This window comes from Phalaenopsis equestris, unplaced genomic scaffold (assembly GCF_001263595.1).
Source record: "Phalaenopsis equestris unplaced genomic scaffold, ASM126359v1 Scaffold000301, whole genome shotgun sequence".
Taxonomy (NCBI): Eukaryota; Viridiplantae; Streptophyta; class Magnoliopsida; order Asparagales; family Orchidaceae; genus Phalaenopsis; species Phalaenopsis equestris.
In genome coordinates this window covers 1013196-1037719 of record NW_018164743.1, presented here as the reverse complement: position 1 = coordinate 1037719, position 24524 = coordinate 1013196, and the positions used below count along the sequence as shown (strand labels likewise).

At 36.6% G+C, this 24524-nt stretch overlaps 1 protein-coding gene across 2 annotated transcripts in view; it reads right to left on the bottom strand.

The window, feature by feature from the left end:
* Positions 1–543: 543 nt before the first annotated feature.
* The window catches only part of LOC110025491 (protein TIC110, chloroplastic), a 54481-nt gene continuing 30500 nt past the window's right edge, over positions 544–24524 (bottom strand). The window contains exons 9-15 of one of the 2 annotated variants that reach the window (XM_020725998.1): positions 10331–10455; positions 10150–10250; positions 9114–9330; positions 3987–4141; positions 3098–3223; positions 2002–2967; positions 544–944 (exon numbers count right to left, since the gene is read on the bottom strand). In XM_020725998.1, coding sequence (XP_020581657.1) covers positions 699–944; positions 2002–2967; positions 3098–3223; positions 3987–4141; positions 9114–9330; positions 10150–10250; positions 10331–10455 — 1936 coding nt within the window. In that variant the 3' untranslated portion in view covers positions 544–698. The remainder of the gene's footprint in view (positions 945–2001; positions 2968–3097; positions 3224–3986; positions 4142–9113; positions 9331–10149; positions 10251–10330; positions 10456–24524) is intronic. The other variant, XM_020725999.1, reaches the window with a different exon arrangement.

Genomic DNA, 24524 nt, shown 5'->3' with positions numbered 1-24524 from the left:
GTAAGAAAAAAACATAAATGTAATAAAATAAAAATAAAGAAGAGGGTCCTCAGAGATTTTCCCTGCAAAGTTCTTGCTGCTTGGCCTCTAGGCATACTTTGCATTGGTAATTTCTTTAGGATGCTCACTTATGACCCCACCTTTTTAAGTGTGGTGGCAAATAATGCCAATCACACTGTCTATTCTGTGCAGTTCGTATATTTTTTGTTTTGATTAATGCAAAATGCACACCCTTAAAAAAACAATTTTTATACATTTACATATTTAAAACCTAAATTTTCATATTTATAAAAATAACACTCAAATATTCGACATCACATCTAAGTTATCACTATCACTAACTTTTAAAAGTAAAAGACATTTTCATTCGCAAGTTTTTAATTTCCGATGTGTTATAAATGTAAATATAAAACTTTAGGTGTTACATATTTAAATGCATAAGAATTGTTTGGTATGCATGTAAATTTCCCAATATTTCAATATTCAACATTTCATTATTTAAAAGCAACAGTAAACAACAATTAACAAAATGACAATGCCCCCTCAATTGAAATCTCCCAAAGTTCATTAAACAACAAAACATTCTACAACATATATAAAAACAAACTTAAAACACAATCTTCTCTCCACAGACATGTATTTCCTTAGATCTCCTGAAATCTACTGAAATAAAATCACTACAAAATTTGAAAAAAAACCTAAAAGACAATCTCTTCTTCCTCATTACCCATGGGCAGTGCTCCCCTTTCAGCTGTATCTCTGAGTGCTGCAGCAGTAGAATCACTGATTCCCAGAAGATATTGTAATCTATCCAGCCTTTCTCTCTTAGGAATGCTCTTCAGATACACACAATATAGATCAGCAAGCTCCTCCGGTGAAGACCAAGATAAGGGCTCCGAAGCTACGGCGGCTTCGCAAGCTAACATGTCATTCAGTGAAGCAACCTGCACAATAATTAGAAAAAAAAATTCAGTTCCTCAATTTGGGGTGGCATTGACATACATACCACATAATTCTTATGTATTTACACATACCACATAATTCTTATGTATCCACATAATTCTTATGTATTTACATATCTAAGATCTAAACATTCATATTTACATGCCACTATCAGTATCCTGTTAGTGTAAATACCAAACTTTGGATTTTAAATAAGTACACACATAAGAATTATGTGTTGTGTATGCAAATTTCCTCTTTTTTTTCGGGAAGGGTGAGAAATCGAACCAAACACATTGAGATTTTTTTATTTCTTTCCAACGAATGTGCGCATTCGAGCACATCAATTTTTTCTTTTCTATTTAAAAACTAGTGCATAAACAAGTTGGAGTATTGAACATGATAGCAGATTAGGCAATACTATACCGAGTAAAATGTTTCATTTGATATAATGATGTTGATACTATGTTTTTTTTAATGTTGTATGAAATTAAATAATCATCTTTAACATATAGTCACAAGCAGCATATAAGTCAGTCAATGGCAGCTAATTCATGATCAAACAATATATTGCTGATTTTATATTACATTACTCTCCTACAATTCAAAACAGAATTGTACAGAGTTCGGAAAAGGAATACTTTTTGAGCAAAATTTTCATAAAAGATAAGATTGCTTTTGAAAATTTAAGCAGTAGAGAACCTGCACCTAAAGAAACCAAGTAATAATGATTTAAAGGGGCATTCACATACATATCACCCAACTCTTACGTATTTAGATACCTAACATCTAAAGTTTACTTCTTACATTTATACCACCCAATCTTTCCTATTGCAACAAAAATAGCACCACTTTAGGTTTTAAAGTGAAATACACCTTTTCATGCATATGGAAGGTGTCATGTATATGAAAATTAAATTTTATATGTTAGATATGTAAATACAAAAAAATTGACTGGAATGTATGTAAATTTTCCTAACTTTAAAAGATCAGCAGAAGCAATCTCTTATCATAGATAAATAAAATAAAAGATGATTTAAAAAACGAGAAAGCTCATACCACTCCATCTCTTTTCCTCTGTCGAAGCAAAGCCACAGCCTGAATCAGCGAATTCGATAATCTATGCTGCGCAATATCCTGAACAACTCCTTTCGCTTTATCAGCATCAATATTAAGATCAGAGGGGATTTTCACATACACATCTTCCTCATCAAACAATCCTGTACCAGACGAAAAAATTTCCTCAACGGTTTTCTTGAACAGATTCTCGCGCAAACGCTCCGAGATCATGCTATCTAAATCAACATTCGCCTCTTTCAATTCGCGAACCTGTTGTATTCCAATCCTCCCTTGACTAACCGCCGTCTCAATCGCGGCAGCCATTTTTGTCGTGGTTATGTTCTTAATTACTTTCTGTGCATATTCTGCAGGCAATCCAACCTGCTTTTGGACCTCACTGAGCTGATCAATTTTCGATTTAGTCAACTGTCCATCAGCGAGAATCACCTCTGCCTGCTTCATGAATGCCTGTTCAGCCAAATTTCTATGAACTTCCACTATTTCTTTACCAGTTAATCCAAGGATTCCACCGAGCTGATTTAATAAGATATATTCAGAGTTATCCTTTTTTGTGATTATCTGAGCACCAAAAGGAACAACGGTGACTTCTCCTGAAAGACAGAAGAGAAGGTATGTTCTATAGAGGTCAGTTTTATCCCTTTCGGGGAGATCATCCTTCAAATTTATTTCAGTTTGACCTCCCTTTCCAAGTTTTGCTTGGAGATCTTTGTTTGGTTTTGACTTTCTCAATGTTTGCAGTGATTCCCACTCATCATCTTCTTCCTCAGCTTGCTTGACCTCAACTTCAATTGGTTCCTCTGTAATGGGCTCTCCTTTGATGTCGGATATTAGTTCAGTGACAACTAAGGTATTAAATGCTATCATTTTCTTAAGCTCTTTTGCAGCTTCAGTTCGATTGCCAGCCGCTCTTGAACGTTGCACATAATTTAGAAAAACCTTGCGGACCTATGAAAAAAGGTTACATTTTTATGAGAGAGGAATGATCATTGTGACTTAATTTAAAAATTGCAGAAAAATCATCCATAGCATGCAAATAAGCTCATTAAAGTTGCTCTGGTTGTTGAGAAACACGTACCGCCTTGCTAGCAATAGCCATGGCAGATTCCTTTGTTAGTCGTAAACCCTGAGCAGCTTTTCTCACAGAAGCGCGGATGTCGGCATCATAACCGTCAACTCCTGATGAAATTGCATCTTTAACAACCTGTGGGGATTTGTAATATATAAATTAAGCATAAATTTAAAATGACATAATTCATTATTGAAAGGGTTCAGTTAACTGAAAAATGTTTAGATGCAGTGGAGTTTACCAATGTTTCTCAGATATAAATCATGCCTTTTACATAAAAAATTATCGTGAAAAAAGAACGCTTGTTAGCAATATAGCCTACTAATCCATAGAAAGCCCAGCTATTGATCAGCCCATTAATGCTTTCCCACAATTTATATTTTGTACCCAGGACATCAATGACATTACTATGGTTCTAGTAAATGCACAAGATTAGAGATGTTTTTGGAAGTTAGAATCAGAACAATGCACCGCGATAACCAGTTGAGTAAAGTGTCAAAATAGTCCCCTAATGATTTACATGAGATCATTTTAGTCTGCCGGTAAAGTGTCATGTTAGTCTCTAAATTCCTTTAATATGGGTTGAAATAGACCCCATTGGAGGACTATTTTAGCCCCCATTAAAAGAGTCTGGAGATTAAATTTGCATTTTTATAGACTGAAGCTAAAATAAATCCCTACAAAGAGTCAAATGACTATTTTGACACATTACACATAACCAGCTATATGTCCCACACAGACTCTAACCACATCGTTATGATTCCCCCTCCGCTAGAATCAACTCAGCCTTCAAATGTAGAAAAATATTGTGCAACAAACACAAACCACATATTGCGGGAAGTGCTTCATATTCTGTATGTAAAGGATACAAATGAATGAAACATAAAGTAATATATACCTTCTCGAATAAACGACCACAGATATCGGCATGTGCTGCATCAACAGTTTCTTGAGGAATACAGAGAAGAACTCTGATGCGAAGAAGAGAAGAAACTTCTTCCTCGCTAAGCTCACCATCAGCAACAGACTGCTGTAGCTTTTGCCTGTAAATTTCTGCAAAAAACATTCATAAGCCATCATTAAGATAGCTGTTTTTATATGGATGAAGCTGTGATAAGATTAAAACTGAACCAAAGGTTGTCACGAACAGATTAACATTCTAAACTTAGGATTATACGTAGTTATTACAATTTCAAGCCATGAAAAAGATAGCTGTGTTTGCTTGGATGAAGCTATGATAAAACTAAAACTAGGCCAATAGTTGTCCCGAACAGATTAACATTCTAAACTTGGGATTTTACATAGTTATTACATTTTATAAGGTTTATCAATTCTATTTTAGTTCAATAAAAAACATGCTTATGATGTCAATCCGTATACATAACAGGTTGTGTTCTCAGACATATGAGCTTGTTTGGTTAGGATCATTAAAACAATTGCTAATTCAAAATTCTCTCAAGCTGTTGATCTTATTCTTTCTCTTGATCACCTTTCAAATGGATGAAATCATGCCTCGTGTTTTGGTACTTGTGAAAACAGCTGTCGGACCGGAATACCCAAAATTCTTGGCTTGAGTACTGTCCCTATTTCGGATTTTCAATCTTTTAAATTAGGAAAATTGCCAAATTTGGCTCTTTTGGGATACCTAGGCATGCAAGGAATTACTATGGTCTCAAAAATTTTCTATTTTGCCTCTCAAACTTGCGTGCAAGTAAAATGCAAATTTTTAAGTGTTGTGCAAGGGTAGATTGCTATCTTTATAGAAAAGATCATCACATTGCACTAGTGTGAGGACTAAAACACTTATTCGTTAAATTCTTTATTTGACATTTTTCTTCATATATTTTGGTTGTTTTTATATACATCATAATTTTATGTTAATATTGTTAAAATCAACATTTAATTATCACAGTCCTAATCAATGAAATTTTTGTATTGCTCACAAATATCTAATTAGATTATCATTAAATGATCTTTTGGATTGATTTCATATGTTTTCTAGTTTTTATGAAAAGAGATGCATTTTTGTCTAAATTAAAAGTTTTATATACCAAACCGGTTGACCACACCTCAATCTTAATCTTTTGGGCTGATATGCATCTAGTCTTTTAGTATATAATACCGTACTCACTTCTAATCAAATTTGATCCTAAGTTCGTAACAAGTGGTATCTAAGACAAATGAACTTGATGGTGTTAAAAAATGGGATCAATATATTTTATGCTTCAGAAAGCTAAGGGGGGCTTGTTTGGTATCACTTTTATTTTTTGTTTTTTTTTTAATTTTAAAAATATGTTTGTTTAGTATATTTTTCATGTTTTTGTAATTTTAAAAAACAGGTTAGCCTGTCTTTAAAAATAATCCAAACATTTAAAAGTTATTTAGAGTATTTTAAAAACAACTAAACATGTTGTATCATACCTAACATAGTTTATTTTAAATCAAAATATAAACAGTATAAAATAAAATTAATATATATAAGTGATCCCAAACGACTCCTAAGTCAACTAGAAAGAATCAAATTATGTTGTACAAAAGAGCTAAATCAAACCAATTTTCAAGCCTTATTGACTGCTCTTTAATTTTTGCTAAATTTAACATCTTTTATTTTATTTTATTTTATTGAAGGTAACAAGATGAGTAAAATCGCATCCATATTTCAGATAATTAAGATGGGCAATTTAATCATATCTTTAGGTTTATTTTCCTTATAAATATCTTTAGGTTTATTTTTCCTAATAAATATGACCTATCACACTTTCCTTTTAGATAAACCAATTATCATTGATCCAAGTTGCACATGCATGTTGCACCAAATTGTGTGCGCAGAGTTCATTGTTGCAATTACTTTTTGTCTCAATATCTCCCTAGTTTGGATATACATAGACCTTATACATAGACCTTAATGTCAATATCTCCCTTTTTTTAGTCCCTACAAAGCATTTATATTAGCATGTCTTGAGAGATTTGGGTACATTTGAGTTAAAAGAAGTATGATTTCTGGTGCCCCAAACTTGTAAAAGTTTCATGGATTTTAGTTATCAGATTAATTTCCCATTTCTCTCTAGTGGTTTTAAGATAAGAGAACCACATAAAAATTGATTTTTTTTATTTTTTTATTTTTTTATTTTTGGTAAATGAATTGACACCAGCCCAATTAACAATATGTCAATAACTAAACAACCATTATTACTGAAAAAGCCAATATACAGTTACAATCAACACATGAAAATGAAAAAATAACAATAGACACCAGCTATGAGATTGATCGAGGAGTGGTGGTGGATGGTTATGGCTTGGGAAAGTGGTGGTAAGGTAGGAAATGTGGAGCAGCGAGTGGTACAGCAGGGAAGCAATAGACATTTGTTGTCCGGGACGGAACCACATAGATAGGTGGGCTGGACAGCGAAGAAATCATGATCAGAAGCAGTTTTAGTTGTCTAGTTTCTGAGTGGCTGGGACAGCAGATATGTGGCAGGACGGCGGTGCGGAAGGGCTGGGATAGCTGCTAGGTGGCAGGGAAGAAGTTTGGAATGGCTGGAAAGGCATCGAAGGAAGCAAAGGGGTGCTTTTGGTGGTTGGAACTGCTGCGAGCCAGCAAGAAAAATGTAGCAGGCGGCTAGAACGGATACCAAAATTAACCCAAATCACAATAGAAAAAGAAAGCATTATTACTAAAAGAAAATAGGGGGGTTACAACCAACACACTTAAAGGAAAATACAACGACACGACACCAGGAAATCTGAAATAACAACAGACAAGACACAAACACTCAATTAGGGTTGATGTCGAGCGCTGATGGTGGCTGTTAAAAGCTTGGAAAGGTGGAGGCAAGGTCGGGAAGGAGCAGGGCTGTGGGGAAATGGTGGCAAGGCAGCATCAGCTTGCTGTCCTGAGCAGCTGCAAGCAGGAAATTGCTGTAACAGGCAGTAATCAGCAAGAATTGGCTGTCCCAAGGGGATGGAATGAGGGTGGGCAGAAGTGGGATAACTTTCCATGGGCTGCAGCAAGTTCGAAAGAGGAGGAGGCTGGGAAGGTTCAATACTGCAGGAAAACAGGAATTTCCCACAGTTTCAGGCGGCGATTGCAAAGGAAGTTGGCGGGAAGCGATGCGGAAAGATTGAGGAATGGTGGAGGACAGCTGTGATGGGCGGCAACAGGCCTGGGAAAAGAGAGGGGGTGGGACAGGAAATGGTGGTAAAAGCTGTTGTTTTGATGGCTGCAGCAAGGAAGGGGTGATGAGGATGGATGAGGGTGGGGTGCACTGAAGATTAGGGGAATGATAAATACCACCTTTGGAGCAAGAAACAGCTAGAGCACCACTCGACCCTTGGAGGAGAATCACCACCTCGGATGATAAACAACCAAAGCACCCCTTGTCGTCTGATACAATCCATGAATGGAAAACTTGGACGTTGTCGGCTATCCTGATAGAAGATATAAAAAAGCTCCTCTAAACCCTAATACAATTTATATATAGGAAAGGACTAGAAATGAATAAAAGGAAAGTAAGAAACTCACTAAAAATTGGAAAAGAGTCAAAAATGGTTGTCCGGTTCGGCTCTGTGACGTTCGAGTGAACCGGTGCACGCGCTCGGTTCGGCTCCAAGTCGCAGGACAGTTGCAGGAGTCGTGTGATTGCTTTTTGAATCGCGACAAAGGTCCTATACAAAAAGTTCCCGTGTTAGGAACAACCAAGGGACCAAGAAGGTGGCTGGAAAGATCGACTACAGAAAAACTATCGAGGGTTCTTTCGGGGCAGCTGCAACAAATACGGTGATGGTGGCAGCGGAGGGAGGAAAAGTCGAGTATAGTCATCACCTCAAAACGAGATAAAGATGAAGCACCATTCACTCTTGGATAGAGCCCTAGAAGGGTAAATTTGGAGACGATGGTGGCTGTTTGGACAAACAACTCACCAAAACTGAAATCCAGAAGGGTAAAATTGGAGACGATGGTGGTTGTCCGGACAAGCAACTCACCAAAACTGAAATCCAAACCCTAATACAATACATATATAAAAAAGAACTATAAAGGAAGGAAAGAAAGAAACTTGCTAAATAAATCAAGAGGAAAATATAATATGAATCGTGTTCGTCAGCCTTATGTGATCGTTAATCCTGAAAACAGTTGCAGTACTGTAGCATAAATCTCAGAAAGTACATGTGTGATCTGCCCATCACTTTTCCTAGCAAATCAACATCAAGGCCAACAATGCAACAAGGGCTCAAAAGATGCACAAAATTCGGTTCTTCACATAATTCATTTAGTCAAGTCATATAGATATCAAGCAACAAATGCACAAAATTCTGTAACTCCGTGTAATTTGATGGGGAGCCATGGTGGACTGAGCTTTCTAGTACATCATTTGTGTATATTACTCAGCTAGGATCCTTGGAGCTTTTCGAGTTAAAGAATCGCAATTGATGACTAAAAACTCTAGCAGGGAAGATTTTTACAGTACGCAAACACCCTTGTTTAGTCCCACATCAAATAATCAATGTTAGTTGTTGGCACATCAAATGGTCAAACCCTCTGTTGAGTTTAAGCGCTTGATTTATGTGATTCATTCAAACAATTTAGGTGTTGAACCCAAAATATTGGATCAACAGTGACATACTAAATATTATAAAAAGATAATCAAACAAAGACACTGATAAATAATACAAGAAAAAAGAATGTGAAAATCAGAAAAAACTATAACATTGTGCGGATAAGAATAAGTAACTAGCCAGTGTAGTAATGGGAGAGAGAAATAGGAGAACTAACAATAGTTTCTTGCACCAAAACTTAGCTTATGTGCATAAGATTGCATACAAACTTTCAATATAAAAGTATAATTTTGTATCAAGATTTAAATACATGATTTGAATGTCCCAAAGATTCACTCCACAAGGCATATATCAAGTACTTCTGATGAGTTAAATTTGTGTAAGAAGTGTGTTAAACTTCTGATTTTCAAAAATATTCATTAAACATAAAGGCAGAAAAGTAGATTACGGTTTATGTGAATATCAAATGTACCTTCATGTATCTCGCTAGCCTTTTGTGGATCAAAATGAAGTTCATCACAAAGATTTTGCAGAAAGGCAGCTTTGCTTGAAGCTGCATCCAATTCACCACTAGAAACAGCTTGAGAAAGCCGCTTACGATAGGCCTTAACAGTAATATCTAGCAGTATTGCATCTGCTTCACGATTCCCTAAACCAAATATGTTCTTCAATTGGTTCAAAACCAAAAGCTACAAAAACATCAAGGCGCATTGTGAAAGTCAATAGCACAAATATTTATTAAAGAAACTTTCAATTCATAGCTACCCAACAGGTGTGTACGCACAATAATTAAGAAAAGAAAGAATGTTGTATGTTCACCCATCCCACGTAATTTTAATTCTCTCATTTCTCTCTATACTTCCCACTGATATCATGTCCCGTTCATAACCTCTCAATATTTATACAGTTCATTAATATAACATAAAAGATAACCGATACCATCCAAAGTAAGGAAAATACAAAACTTCTTTGCATATAGCACAAAAGCTCATCAGAAAAAAATCACTGCTGATGTCTTGAATCACTATAATTTCAAGAATGTTAGAAAACATATTAAGAATGGTAGCACACATAATGATTAGTAATATGCTAGACATATATTAAATACTCATTTGATGATGGAATTTATCATCATCCTCCTGTTATTAAGTTTTTTTTTTCTTTTCATCTGTCTTCCTATTTGCTCATTACGTCTCTGATGTTTAATTGAAGGTTCTATAAAAGTTGGATTTGGTTCACCTAAAAAAAATTATATAAACCCAATGGCTGTAACTACTGATGCTCATTTAAATGTACTACATAGAAGAAAATCTGATATCTCAAAAATATGCTTAAAGTCTTAAAGTTCGCAGCACAGCCCCAAAAAAAAAAAAATCCATGAGAGAAATCAATTCTTAAAGAAATAGATCCGCTTTTACATGGTTCACTATTCCATAAAAAACAACGCACTGCAAAATACAGATTTGTTCACAATGGTAATATAAAACACATTATAGATTTACATTTACCTTCTGTTCCTCCAGGCGTCCATTTGGAAAACATTCAGCAGCATATGTTCTATAAAGCAATTTTAAATCATCAATTTTTCTGTCACTGTCATACTCTCCACCTGCTTGTGTATGCTGAGTTAAGAAATCACCAACCGGCAATAAAAAGGGTGCTCAAGAATGCTTTGAAAGGATGACTTACCTAATAAGGAAATTGGACCAACGCCAGGGACAAAACTATTATACTCAGGATGTTTGCTTAAGCGTGTGAGTAAATCATTTAACGCCAAAACCTTCTCAATCTCTTCCATAACCCGAGTGGTTCTTCTACAACAACATTGAATAAAAACATAAATATATACTAATGAAATGTAAAACTATGAACAATGAGTATCACATTGTGATTTAACACAGTAAATAAACAAATGAAAAACAAGAGTTTGAAAATTACTCGTACAAAAAATTAATCCAAACGCTTTAAAAATCATGTCGGTAAAATAATGCTCGCTAAAAGCTCATCAACGCTTTTTTTCGGAACAATTTAGAAGCTGAGAGGAACAGAAGGCCTTGGCTGAAAGCACCACTGTGCCTGCAACTGAAGTCCCTGAGGCATAATAATCAAAATGGCGCTCTGATGAAAGAATACTTTTATAAGCTTCATGATTCATTGCCATCCTCTGAACTTTCATGACTTGTGTGTCAATTGATGCGGCAGATGCCACATCCCTGCCCTGGACCAAACCGGTGCAGCCTGTTAGAGGGCCGGTCTTCCCTCTAACTAGAGGAGTTCCGCCTCCCTTCAAGACGGGGGCCCACACTTATTTATCTAGGGTGATATATTTCTTGTTGTTGGATTTAGAGTTCAGTTTTCATAAGATTTGCTTTGGGACAACCGTCAACTTCTCCTTTTCCCCTCTTCAAGTTGTTTCTTAGGTTTTAAGTGGTGCTCCGCCTGTGTTTTGATCTCTGGGTAGTGATTTGATCTCTGGGTAGTGATTACCCTTCCTATATTTCTTCACCATCCTTCTTGCATCACTCCCCACTCCCCTCCCTTGTTGTGGGGGCAAAATTGCAGAAAACAGCAAGGATTTACTATTCTAGGCGGTGGCAGCACTAACAGCCCCTTTGCTAACTCTATTGAGAGCCAAGCCCCTTGTCGGCACCCCTTCCACCCTAGATTCAACACAGGGCTAGTATTGTGTTGTTGGTTGCAATTTCATATTTCCACATTGTCTTGTTATAATTTCCTATTTGAAGTTAGTAATAATATTTGCTCTACATTAGTGTTTGCACACGTTCCACTATCATTTGGTTTCAAAGCTAGCATAACCCTAGTCCTATCCTAGGGTTACCAAAATTCAACAATACCTAACCCAAACTCTACCCAAAATCCTTCCCACCTTGTTGATTTTCAAATCTACACCCAAACCTTTTTTTCACCCTACCCAAAACCCTTCCCACCTTGATTTTCAAATCTACACCCAAACAGTTTTTCACCCTAAATATGCCTCATACAACCTCTTTCACCTCCCAACTCTAAAACCTAGCCATGTCACCGAAGACGGGAACTTACCATGGAAAAGAAGTAGCAAGAAATCTGCCAACTTCGGCAAAGACTTGTAGAATTTGAGGAAAGGATATATAGAGAGATCAATGTAGATCGTGACAACCATATTCAAAGAGGAGCGAGAAAAATCTGAACCCCTTCCATAAGGATGATTCTAGTGAAGATGAGGATAGGCCACGACGCTTCGAGATTCAATATCAGAGGAGGTCGGGGGATAGAGTGGCTTTTGGAGGACATATAGGCTTGGGAGTGAAGGTAGGCTTACAGGATTTCGAGGGAAGAATGAATATGGATGACTTTATTGAGTGGTTGCAGACTGTTGAGAAGATTTTTTAAGACAAGGAGACGTCAGCTAATAGGAGAGTGAAGCTTGTTGCCATAAAGCTGAAGAAGAGTATCGCTTTGTAGTAAAGAAAGAGAGAGACAGAGAAGGTTAGAGATAGATCGTCACTTGGGAGAAGATGAAAGAGATGCAGAAGAAGTACCTACTCCAGCACTACCGTTAAAACATATTCTTAAAGCTCCACCACCAACGACAGGTAGAGTTGTCGGAGAAGTTCACATCAGAGTTTGAGCTAGTCAAGCTGAAATGTGAGCTGATAGAGCCAGAAGAGCACAATATCACTAGATATTTGGGAAGTCTGAAAACAACCATCAACAATGTTGTCCAGCTACAGTTGTATTAGTCGTTGGGAGATATTCAGACCTTGACACTGAAGGTGGATAAACAGTAAAAGCAGATCAGGACCCCGCCTTCATTCAAACAGTCACCCACAAAAGGAGCGGTAGGAGTACACCTGAGGAAGGAGTGAAAACTGTCCAGAAAGATGATAGAACTAATGAGAGTGTGAAGAAGCCCGAGAGGAGCTGTATAACCTAGCACATTGCCCACAAAGAAGTGTTTCGGATGTTTGGACACATTGCCTCCAATTGCCATACTACAAGAGTTGTCTCTTTCACAGAGTAGGAAGCATTAGAAGAAGTGGACACTGGTGTTGGATACATAGACAATAGTGAGGAGGTGCAAGAGCACCAGCTTCTAGATGATGAAGGAGAGATGGTTGCGGTGTGACGGCTCCAACATTAGGCTATGATAGAGCAGTAGTCGCTTCGACACATCTTTTATAAATATTGCACTGTGAAGGAAAATGTGCAGCCTTATCATCGATAGAGGTAGTAGTAAGAATGTGGCGTCCACACAAGTAGTGGATAAGAAACATTCTCAACCCTATTCCCTGATTTAGTTGAAGAAAGAGAACAGGGTTAGCATTGAAAAAAGATATCACATTGACTTTTCTAAATGAGAACAGCTGCAGGATCAGTTGTGGTATGATATTGTGCCCATGGATACTAGTCACATTCAGTTAGAGAGACCGTGACAGTTTGATCGCAGAGCTAGGAATGATGAGTTTAAGAACACCTACTCATTCATCAAGGATGCAAAGCACATAATTCTCCTACCTTTTGCGAAGTCTAAGGTCATAGGTTCTCTTGTCAGTGGAGTCTGAGGTTATTGGCACTCTTGCCACCAGAAAGGTACCAATGACATCAAATTTGGAGATATTACAGTAGTGAGCCAAAAGAGCTTATACCAAACACAGTCAGCCACTATGAAGGGAGTTTTAAGATATTCTGACCGACAGCTTACCGCCAAAGTTGCCACCGTTAGAGGAGGTTCAGTCTATTTTCACTTGAGAGAGAGATGAGCCAATCTTGAGCTACTTTTAGAGAACTTTGCATGGTACACTTTGCACGAAATTACAGTTTAGTCCAACAAAAATACACACAGATGATTGAACAAGCAGAGTTTGTTACTTTCAATTCAGTGACTCTTCTCAGAAATTTTGGGGGCAATGCATCTGATAGTGGGATCCAGATCCTTCTAAAGACAAAATCAAAGACCATCCAAACCCATAAGGTTACAACATTCCAGTCACCTTCAACTTTACCGATCTGACTCCATATTATGAGGAGACGTAAGCTTCGACAGATGAGATCAAAGCTCCCACAACCTTGGAAGACTGAAGCAGGAATCAATTGATGCGGCAGATGACGCGTCCTTGTCCTGGACCGAGCCGGTCTACGTTGTAGAAGAGTTGGTCGGCCCTCTAACCTAAAGAATCGGCCTCCCTTCAAGAAGGGGCCCACTCCTATTGACCTAGGGTTATATGTTTGCTCTTGTTGGCTTTAGAGTTCAATTTTTTGTGAGATTTGCTTTGGGACAACCGTCAGCATTCCTCTTCGGGCTGTATTCTAGGGTTTCAAGTAGTGCTCTGGCTTGTATTTTGGTCTCCCGGTGGTGATTACCCTTCTGATACATATTTCCCATCCTTCGTGCATCAATTCAAGCTCATTAGGAAACTCTGTAATCTGAATTTTGATCAAGTGCCTTTATCTCCCTCATATGATGTTTGATTGACAATCTGACATCACCTACGGATTTATGGTAGCATGCTCTTTGATCTCAAAATTGTTCTAAAAAACATCCTGATAAACAATCTACGCCAAAAAGTTGGACAGTTAAAATTTTAATGGATTTTTTTTTATCTTATCATCAACTAATACCCTAGTCATGATCATAGAAGATCTAATTAACTATCTTCTAGATCAGATAATCAAATCCCTTAATAATATAGGAAATGAAACATACCTACAATAACAAAAAGATTTTAGTATCAATGAAGTCGTATTAGTCAAACTACTCGCTCATTTTAGTAGCATTTTCAATTAAAATTAGCTTTACAAAAAGCATATATCAATATACCAAAATTTGAAAACTGAATTTAAGACATTTTGATAACCAACACAAAAGGATGGGGACTTAATAATAATCCTTGATATCAAGCTATTAAAATGGAAATTCCTTGCTTACCAACTAATTGTAAAACTAGTCAATGTTCTGTCATATATTTCTTCAATAACTTCAACATCAACATATCCTCTGCAAATGTCTAATTTGTCTAGAATTCGAACAAAATCAATTCTCGAGATAATCAATCATTCACCATCTCAAGATCTTCTTTTGCTCGCTATAACTGTTTATTAACTGGTTTAACACAACCCACATCCATACGAGATCTTCATAGAATCTATTGCCCACTTAAGAAACTTCATTATACGACTTCCAATTCCATATAATTACTAAATATAAAAAGGCATTGTAATTTTTATCTAGGAAGTACAATTAAAGTTATCACTAGCAACATTATCGTTATTTTAAAATATAATAAATATTGTTATTAGTAAATCTTGGTTGAACAAGAGAAAGATGGTTGAGATCTACAATGAGGGGGAATGAGAGCATCGATACAATTGAGAATGAGAAGAAAGAGAGTAAATAGTTAAGTTGATGATTCCAACAAAGACTTATTAAGTGATAAAAAGAATGATAACTTTAGAATTTTGAGATTTTAAACTTGATAACTATTTATGTTCTTACTTCGATGGATGATAATCAAAGTGAATTATTGTATCAAACTTATTTTGGACTAAGAAGAAAATTTTATTTTGAGCGGTTATGTTATTATGCCTTACTTTGAAACTTCTAATTTTTGTTTTATGATTTAATATTTGAATGTTAACATGTTACTTCTTACTTTGAAATAAGTTCATCATAGTAGAATTTTAGTATGTTACTTTATAACCTATTAAATTAGGACATTAATATATTACATCTTAATGCATGCTGTGCGTAGAGCAAAACACGCTTCAGTGAAGGAGCAGGGAACCGGAGTGGAGCAAGACGCCCTCCCGCAAAGAAGCGGTGACGCAAGAAGTTGCATGACGAGACAAGACACCCGTCATACCTGGACCGAAACGGTCCTTTTTTTTTATGCTGAGTCGGTCGGTCGTATCGAACCACCCCTAATTATCCTATTATTATATTTTTTTCTTGCTTTAGGTTTTCAACTTTTCATGTGTTTCGTTTAGAACAGTCATCTGCATTCGTTTCTCCATTTGAGAGTTGTATCTGAAGGATTTTGTGGCGATTCGGTTGTATCCCTCTTCTGAGGTGGTGATTACCATCTCCTACCCCCTCTACATCCCTCCCGCTTTGCTGTCTGGCATTCCCCCTCGCTGCAGGTCGCCCCGAAAACAGTTCTATTGTCTTTTTTTTTCTTTTTTTTTTATAGTTTCCTTGTTGTCCAGTCATTTTCCCCGTAGCTCTTGCCCAAAACCACCTTTCTTTAGTTGTCTAACAGTCCATCACATCCCCCATCACTGTTCCAATCTACATCCTCGTTGTTATCGCCTCCAGCCTATCGTCAACCTTGTTGTCTTCCTCCCAACAGCCCCGCACTGCCCTCCCCATCGACTGTGCCCCCTTCCCAGCCTCCTTCACTGACTGGTCAGTCGCAGGTCAGTTTCCAGATGCGTCCTCGTTGCAGCTGTCATTGCTTCCACCCTTCCCCCTTGCTTCCATCAACTCAGACAGCCGTCATGCATTGTCCTCAGACTGTCTACTTACTATCCAGCCCCAGGAAAACCTGTCTTGTTGTATTTTGCTTGCCAACAACCTTTTCCTCCATTGCGCCACCTTCCTCACCCTCACCGACAACCACTGTCACTCAAGATCCACCCTCGTTAAGTTTGTGTCATGTCGGTTGTTATATTTTATTGCAGAGTCTCTGATTATAAAGTTTATTTGCTTTTGAATAATAATTTTTGCTTTCCCTATTGTGATTAGAGTTAACATCGATAAGGCTCGATTAAATGAATAACCTGACCATAGTCATATCCTAAAGTTTCTAGCATCCGCCACATCCAAATCTATCTCCACCTTATTTTTTCTTTCACACCCAACATCACTCTCAGAAAATGTCCTTCCACCTACCTACACCCAAAATCTAGTCATGTCGTCAAGGAAATAATCATCGGAAACCTAATTGGGGGGTAAGGACACAATACCGTTTATGAGAAATTCATAAGGAGATGTCCAAAGAATTCCTAAGGATGATATACAGTGGGAAACCCACCAATTACAACAGAGGCTTGCCACCTGTAGCCACAACAGTGACTTGCTAGATCAAAGGAATAGAGCAAATCTCTTCCACCATGCAAAAGACCTCTACTTCGAAAACATGACCTGAAATATATGAGATATCATAATTTTGAAGTAAAGATGTATTTATCATATTTCAACAGCCACATGGATCCGAATGGTGTCATTGAATGGCTCTAGACCTTCAAATGTGTTTTCGAGTGACGGAACATCCCATAGGATGAAATGGTGAAACTAGCCACTAGCAAGTTAAGGAAGAGTGCATCTCAGTGGTTAGTGAGCTTGATGGTTCTTCACAACGAGAATGGAAGAGTGGAATTACTACCTGGTCCAACATGAAACTGGAGATACAGTGTCGACTCCTACTAGCTCACTACAGACCAGATGTTTATATACTAGCTATAAAAGTTGAGACCACATCATCAGGCAACTACCACATCTTACAGGCAGGGTTGAATCTCAGGATCTTATAATCAAAATACACCTAGAAAAACATTCAAGCTGACCCCGCATGAGGAGATACTAGTTCAGAGTGGAGAGCATGAGGCACTAATTCGCATTCACAAATCCATCCCAACCACAAAGTGTTTCAAGTCACACGGATTTGGGCTTATTAAAGCAAATTGCACAACCAGAGTGATGATATATTTCACAAAATAGAGAGCTATTAAAGAAAGAATAATGACATGGTTAACACTGAAGAATGTGAGGATGAGGACACAAAGAAGGATCAGATTCCAACGGATGTTAATGCGGAAAGTCACCTGATGAGAAGAGACACCTGATTCATACCTAAATCGACCGGTCCGGGTTTTTTTTTCCGCTTAGGAGTTGGTTGGTCGATGTCGGCATTATTTTTGGTTGTAGAGTTGTTAAGTTGTCAGTTGCTAGGATGGATATCCTAACACCCATTTTAATTTAATTTAATACATATATAGTTTGGAAAAAATAGTATTTTAAATTTTGAAAATACAAGACCGAATCGATCTCATATCCCCAACAGTTTTAATAAACAAGCCTAATGTCATAAGCAATGTATCTACTCCGAAGGATAAATACACTACTTACTGATAAGGCTCGATTAAATAAAATAAAGATGGTATGACATCCATTTAAATCTGCGAAAACAATTTTAATACGAAGAGTTAAATAGAGTTTATATTAAGTATATTAAGCTGGGTTCATATTAAGCTGGGTTCGAAAATGTTTCCTATAAGAGCAAACCCCTATAGTTAATTACATCTTAGATAACCGAAGTCACCTAAGAAAGCTCTCAATAAAAATTTGGGGATATTATCTTCAAAGAGGTCAAAGGGTTAGGACTTTTCAACGAAATCTAACAAAGAAGTGTGAAAGAGGAATGACTCAAGTTTGAAACATTGTATTTTGAAATCCAAAGGAGGAAAGACTAGGGGGTGTCATAGATCCGGAGGAGAACCTCAGTGACTTCTCAGTCTATCATATTGTTTGGCTTCAATTTAGAGGATAAATGTTTAAGTGTTTCGTCCTGCCAATTTTATTAATTAGGGCTTATATTCGTGTGAGACGATCACATAAATAGCCTGAAATATGTGCGGATTTAGATCGTGACAGATGACAACATCGGAATCCTAAAGCAGGTTAGGACTAAAATTGTATAGCAGAGCTATACAAAAGCCTAAAGATAAATTGAGGATTTATGTTGCATAAACAAACAATCTCAAGTTCCTATGGATTTTTATTTAATTCTAAGGAAAAATATGTTGTTGTAGATCCTCTTGTTGTTGAAGATGGTCGTGCTGCTCACAATACTAGCTCCAAGCTTCTCATCACGGCAAGTTTAGGTTTTCTAATGTGTCAGGATATGTCAGGATATGATGTCAAATCAGTCCCTATGGTTATGGTTCTTTAAATGTTATGTAACATATTAAAGTTGATTAGAGCAACACCGATTAGAATCCTACGGTTCCCTCGTTCTGGTACCACTATTTTCTATCGGATTCACTTAGTCCAGATGAATTTACTAAACTTAACTCAATGAGTTTCATACTTTCATTTCGACCGTGAAAAATCTCGTTAGCCACCGTATGTTACCTCCTCCGAGGGACTCCCGCTCAACTGATAGAGACGTCTTGATTTGCTTAATTTAGTTTTAATTATTATTTTGTGTGATGTTTGTGATCAAATTTTGAGTTGTCTTATAATTTGAATGTTGTGGAGATGAATTTTATATTCGTTGATTTTAGTTTTAGTTTTGTGACTATCCTAAAGGTTTTAGTTTTCATGCAGGGTGACATCGTTGTTTAGCATGTAAGTTTGCAATGAAAAAAGTACAGAAATGTAAATGCATTAATTAGCGTTGTAAACTATAAAAGCGTACTTGGCAAGTTTTCTCGTTCCTCCACCTGAAACTTTAGTACTTGCAAAGCATATATATGTATAATCTTGCAGGAATTAAAACATGCTTATAGAAAAAATAGGAAGTACAAACTTAAAATGTGTTTACCAAATCCTATGTCATGTCCTTCAAGGTTTCCAAAAGATTATGAAGAAGTTTTGGGTAATATTTTAGACATTTCATGATCCTCGAAATTATCTTGAGTTCATTATGGTTTTATCATATTTGCTATATAGTTCATCCAATTAATGCCCTTATACTTAATGAACTTGATGTTTTAATTATCCCTTCAGTGGAGAAATTATCACTTGATATCTTACTTATGAATTATATGGGTAAAGACCCTTGGGGCGACTTAATTAAATAATTTGGTTAATTTGATTTTAAAGAATGAGCTTGTAGTGTTTTGGAATGTTTTAAATTAATTATAAGTTATTTTTTAAACCTCATTAGATAAAATTTTGATTAAGCCTAACTCACTATTAAGCCCTTAAGATTTAATGGGTAGATTTGTAAAATTTAAAAAAAAAAGGTTTTGAATATTTGTGCTCTCAATCATGAATTATAAATTATATTAAAACCATCAGCTAGGGTTCAAAATCAGTGAATTATGATCATCCAAATCAAACCCCTCACCTTAATATCCCCTTATTTAAATATTCTTCCAAATTTCATTAATTTGAAAAATTATAAATTTATCTTTATGAAATTCAAAGTAAGGTTGGTTTCTATCACTTATCCCTCTCTATGTTTTAAGTCATGTTATTTTAAGATCATTTATTACCCATTTACCCTCTTAATTAGGTCTAAATATTAATTAAGCTTTAAATTCTAAAATTACACTTTTGCCCCTAGGGCCTTAACACCTCATAATTCATTAAATTAGACTCAAATAACTTGAAAATTTTATGTTACCTCGCTCATGAATTAATTAAAACATCAGAGGAGAAAATGTGGTTTTCTAAATTTATTTAATTTTTATAATCATTTATAATGCAAAAAAAGAGATTTTCAATGAAAATTTAATAATTCAATAAAAATAAAACTTATGCCCTTAAGAAAATTATTGGAGGTTCACCTAGGTCAGAGGACCACTTAGACCAATTTTCATGATTTTTTAGAAATTTAATTTAATTAATAAAATTATTTGTTGGTTTTCGAGTATTAATTAAATATAAAATATTATTTAAATAGAAAATTAAGTTTTATATTTTTATTAAATCTCTCTGAGTCCAGGAAACCCAAAGAAATAAATTTCATATTTTTGTGATTTATATTTTAATTGTTAGAATTATTTTAGTGAAAAATTAAAGCAAATTCATTTTTAAGCCTTTTAAAATTAATATCTTAACTTATAAATTTAGGAAAATTATTTTAATTGGTTCCAAATAATCAGGAAGTCAAATGAGATATTTTAGTATGTTTTTACAATTTTGTGATTTTATGATTTTTAAGTGATTTTATGATTTACAATTTTGTGATTTTATGATTTTTAATTAATTTTATTAATTTAAATACTTAAAAATAGCTTAAAAATGAAGAATTTATTTTAATTCAAATTTTAATTTTCTTAAATTCCTCTGGCCATAAGGAGCTCCCAAAACTAATTTGGTGATTTTTTTGAATTGTATTTTAATTTTTATAATTACTTTAATATCAAAAATGTTATTTTATCTTAAAAATTCATTTTGGGATCAAATTAACTCTAATTGACTTGAATTTTTTATGAGAAGCTTCTATAACATTAAATTACAGTGTGGAATAGTCTTTATGTCATTTACATTTATAATTACTCCAAGGATGGTGATAACTATGATTATTTTAAATGAATTAAACCAAGTTTATATTTTTCCTAGGATCCTCTAATCACAGTGAACCTACCAAAATAAGTTTCATATTTTTCTGATGAGTATTTTAATTATCATAATTTTTAGGCCAAAAAAGAGACCATTAACTTGAAAATTGAATATCTCTAGTTAGATATGTCCCCTGGCCTTGGAAAAATCAGGGGAGATGTCTAACAACAGAGACATCAAAAGCCCTATGGTCTCATGCCATGGTGAAATGCCTATGTTAATAGAGAATCAAAATAAGGAAAACATCATTTAATTAATTAAAAATAAAATAAATAAAATATGCATCAAATAGACCATGAAAATATTTTCCACATTGTTCTCCTCTCTTCACTGAGCAACAGGGTATTTTTATTTTATTTTTGTGATTTTTCTACACAAAGTTATGAATTTTTGAACTTCTGCCTATTTAAATAATTCAAATAAAATCCTGTTTATCTACATATCCTACTCAGCCTCGTACGCGTTGAAGAGATGCGTGTCACCGAGGGATTGGGCGCTACCGTCCGTGTCAGCTCCCCCTTTTCGAGCCATGGCTCCGTTCGGCGGGATCAGGACCGTCCGAGCGATACACGCTCGATCAGAAGGCGTGGTCATCGTCCCCAACGAGTCAAGCCCGCAAACCGTCCATTTTCTAGGCTTAATATCTTGCTCGATACTCAACCAAATCAAGTGTGGTTTGTTCATATAGACTCGTCTTGACTAGGAGAATATATCCACACGGTTAATCAACCCTTAAATCAACTCTATGCATATTGAGAATCAAATGAAGCTCGGTTTAGGGTTAGGTTTCAATACCTTAGTCTAAGAGGGGAAGCCTCGATTGGATACTTGTGGAAGCTTCGTGAAGAACCCAAGAGCCTAGGGATGGAGCCTCGAGCTGTGGTGAATCGCTTAGACCCAAGTTCGGCAGATTTGGGGGTCCGATCAAAGTCCATCTTAGGGTACTCTGGTGATGGAGCTTTTGTGAGGGATCTTCCTCTCTCACTGTGAGGATGGTGTGGGTACAATTAATTTGGATTTTGTGGAGGTTTGGTAAGTGTCATGTCTTGGCCTTGAATTTGAGCTCCAGGCCTTGAATCGAGCTGTGGATTTGAGTGGCTAAGGGTGGTTGGGTTAAGCTTGGATTTGAGTGGGTAAGGGTGGTTGGGTTAAGCTCAAGAGGTCTTAAGGAAGTTCTGGAAGTAATTTGACAGAATCTCCCCAAGGAAATTCAAGCTCTCCTCCTTTCGCCATGAAGGGTGGGTTTTGTCTGCATGCTTTTGGGGAAGGAGAGGCCACCAGGGGCAATTGGTGGGCGTCCTAAGTTGCTTATGTGGATAAAAACAATGTGCAAAAATCTAATTGGGATGAGACAGCTTGGATGGGTTTAATTTTGAGTTTTAGCCATGGGGGAGCATTTTGGGGTGGCTTTTTCGGCAGCCTAGGTGGCCGGCCGGCCAAGGAGACATCACCATCCCACTGAGGGAGGTCAAAGCTTGGGTTTGGTGAAGTCAATTGGGGTTGGCCATGTGTAAAGGTGTTGAATTAAAATAGGATGCGGGAAGGGTTATTTTGGGTCAAATTGGGTCAAGTCGTGGATTTGGGTTGGGTTCACCCACCAAGGCTGGCTTGAATGCTGAGAGAAATCAGATGGTTCAGCTTAATCATTAGTAAGGTCCCTATCCAAGTGATTTGGCTAAGCATGGGGTTTAAGTGATTCATGGGAAGAGTTAAAAGAATCTTAAGGATATTTAAAAGTTCTAATGGTGAGGGTTCATTTTCTAGTCCTCTAGGAATAGTCAATAGGAAAGTCCTATGGCTATACCCTAAGCTATTAAAGAGGAAAAGCTAGACCTCAACCAAAAATGAGGTCAACAATCCACTGGGGCCACTCTTGATTATCCGATTACTAAATATTTGTTTTTCTTGTTTTAGGTTTTCAATTTTTCAAGTGTTTTATTTAGGACAGTCGTCATAGTCCATTTCTTCCTTTGAGGGTTGTATCCGAGAAATTGGGTGGTGCTCCGGTTGTATCTCTCTCCTAAGGTGATGATTTTCTACCACTATTCCCTCTGCATCCCTCCCGCTTTGCTGCCTCACATTCACCCTCATTGCATGTCGCCTTGACAACAGTTTTTCAAGTGATTTTGAGTTGAATTGATGGGCTAATTTTGATGGATTTAGGCATATGGTCAAAATTGAGGCCTTTGGATTTGAATGAAATTGGGTTTGTAATTGGATCAAATTGGGCTTAAATTTTGTTTAAATTAGGATTGGGGATGTTGAATTTTGATTTGGAATTGAGATTGGGCAAGATTGGGGTCAATTGGGCTAAAATTGGGGCTAATTTTGGGACATTTGGGCCCTTAAGGGCAAATTGGGGTTTTTGATCAAATTAAACTAATTTGGTCAAATTGGGTCAAATTGAGGATAAAAAATTGAAGTTGAGAATATTTGGGATGATTTTGAATTTTTTGAATTTTTAGGTCATGAAGGGCATTTTGGTAATTTTGACAATTTTTTGGGATATTTTGGAATTTGGTACTTTTTGTGAATTTTGGTTAATTTAGGTAGTGTGGGGAGTTTGAGATGATTTTTGGAAAGATTTAGGTATTTTGGGTAATTTTGGAAAAATTAGGGTTTTAGGGGTTTTTTAGTAATTTGGTGATTTTTGGACCAAATGGGCCAACAAGCCATGAAGCCACACTAAACCAATAGGAGTCATATGAGGACTCATTTTGGATGCTCAATGTGTTGGTTCTAACCCTCTTAGCCAAAGACTAGGGGTACAGGGTCATCCACATGAGCTTTCCAAAAGGAGTTAAGAGACCAACCTAACGGGTCATAGGGTTTAGGGTATGTGAGAGAATGTAGTGTGTGCAAGTTAGCACCACCAAAATCAGATCACCCAGGGTTAGTCCTAAGGTCTGACCATCCTATGGGGGGACTCTCCTTGAACTCTTCCATATTGTCCCCATCTACTAAGTGCTAAAGGTTATGACCAACATGTGAAACTTCAAGTTGAGTAAAGAAAAGTTTGGAATTTCTAATGCTGAGGGGTTCATTTTCTAGTCCTCTAGGAATAGTCAAAATAGTCAATAGGAAAGTAAAGTCCTATGGCTATACCCTAAGCTATTAAAGAGGAAAAGCTAGACCTCAACCAAAAATGAGGTCAACAATCCACTGGGGCCACTCTTGATTGTCCTATTACTAAATATTTGTTTTCCTTGTTTTAGGTTTTCAATTTTTCATGTGTTTTATTTAGGACAGTCGTCATAGTCCATTTCTTCCTTTGAGGGTTGTATCCGAGAAATTGGGTGGTGCTCCGGTTGTATCTCTCTCCTAAGGTGATGATTTTCTAACACTATTCCCTCTGCATCCCTCCCGCTTTGCTGCCTCACATTCACCCTCATTGCATGTCGCCTTGACAACAGTTCTATAGTTGTTTTCTGCAGTTTTCACGCTATCCAACCCTTTTCTTCATTGCCCCTGCTCAAGACCACGTTCCTTTGGATGTTTGGCAACCCACCACATCCCCAATCGCCATTCCAGTCTCCATCGTCACTACAATCACCTCCAGCCCATCGCCAACCTTGTTGCCATCCGCCCACCCCC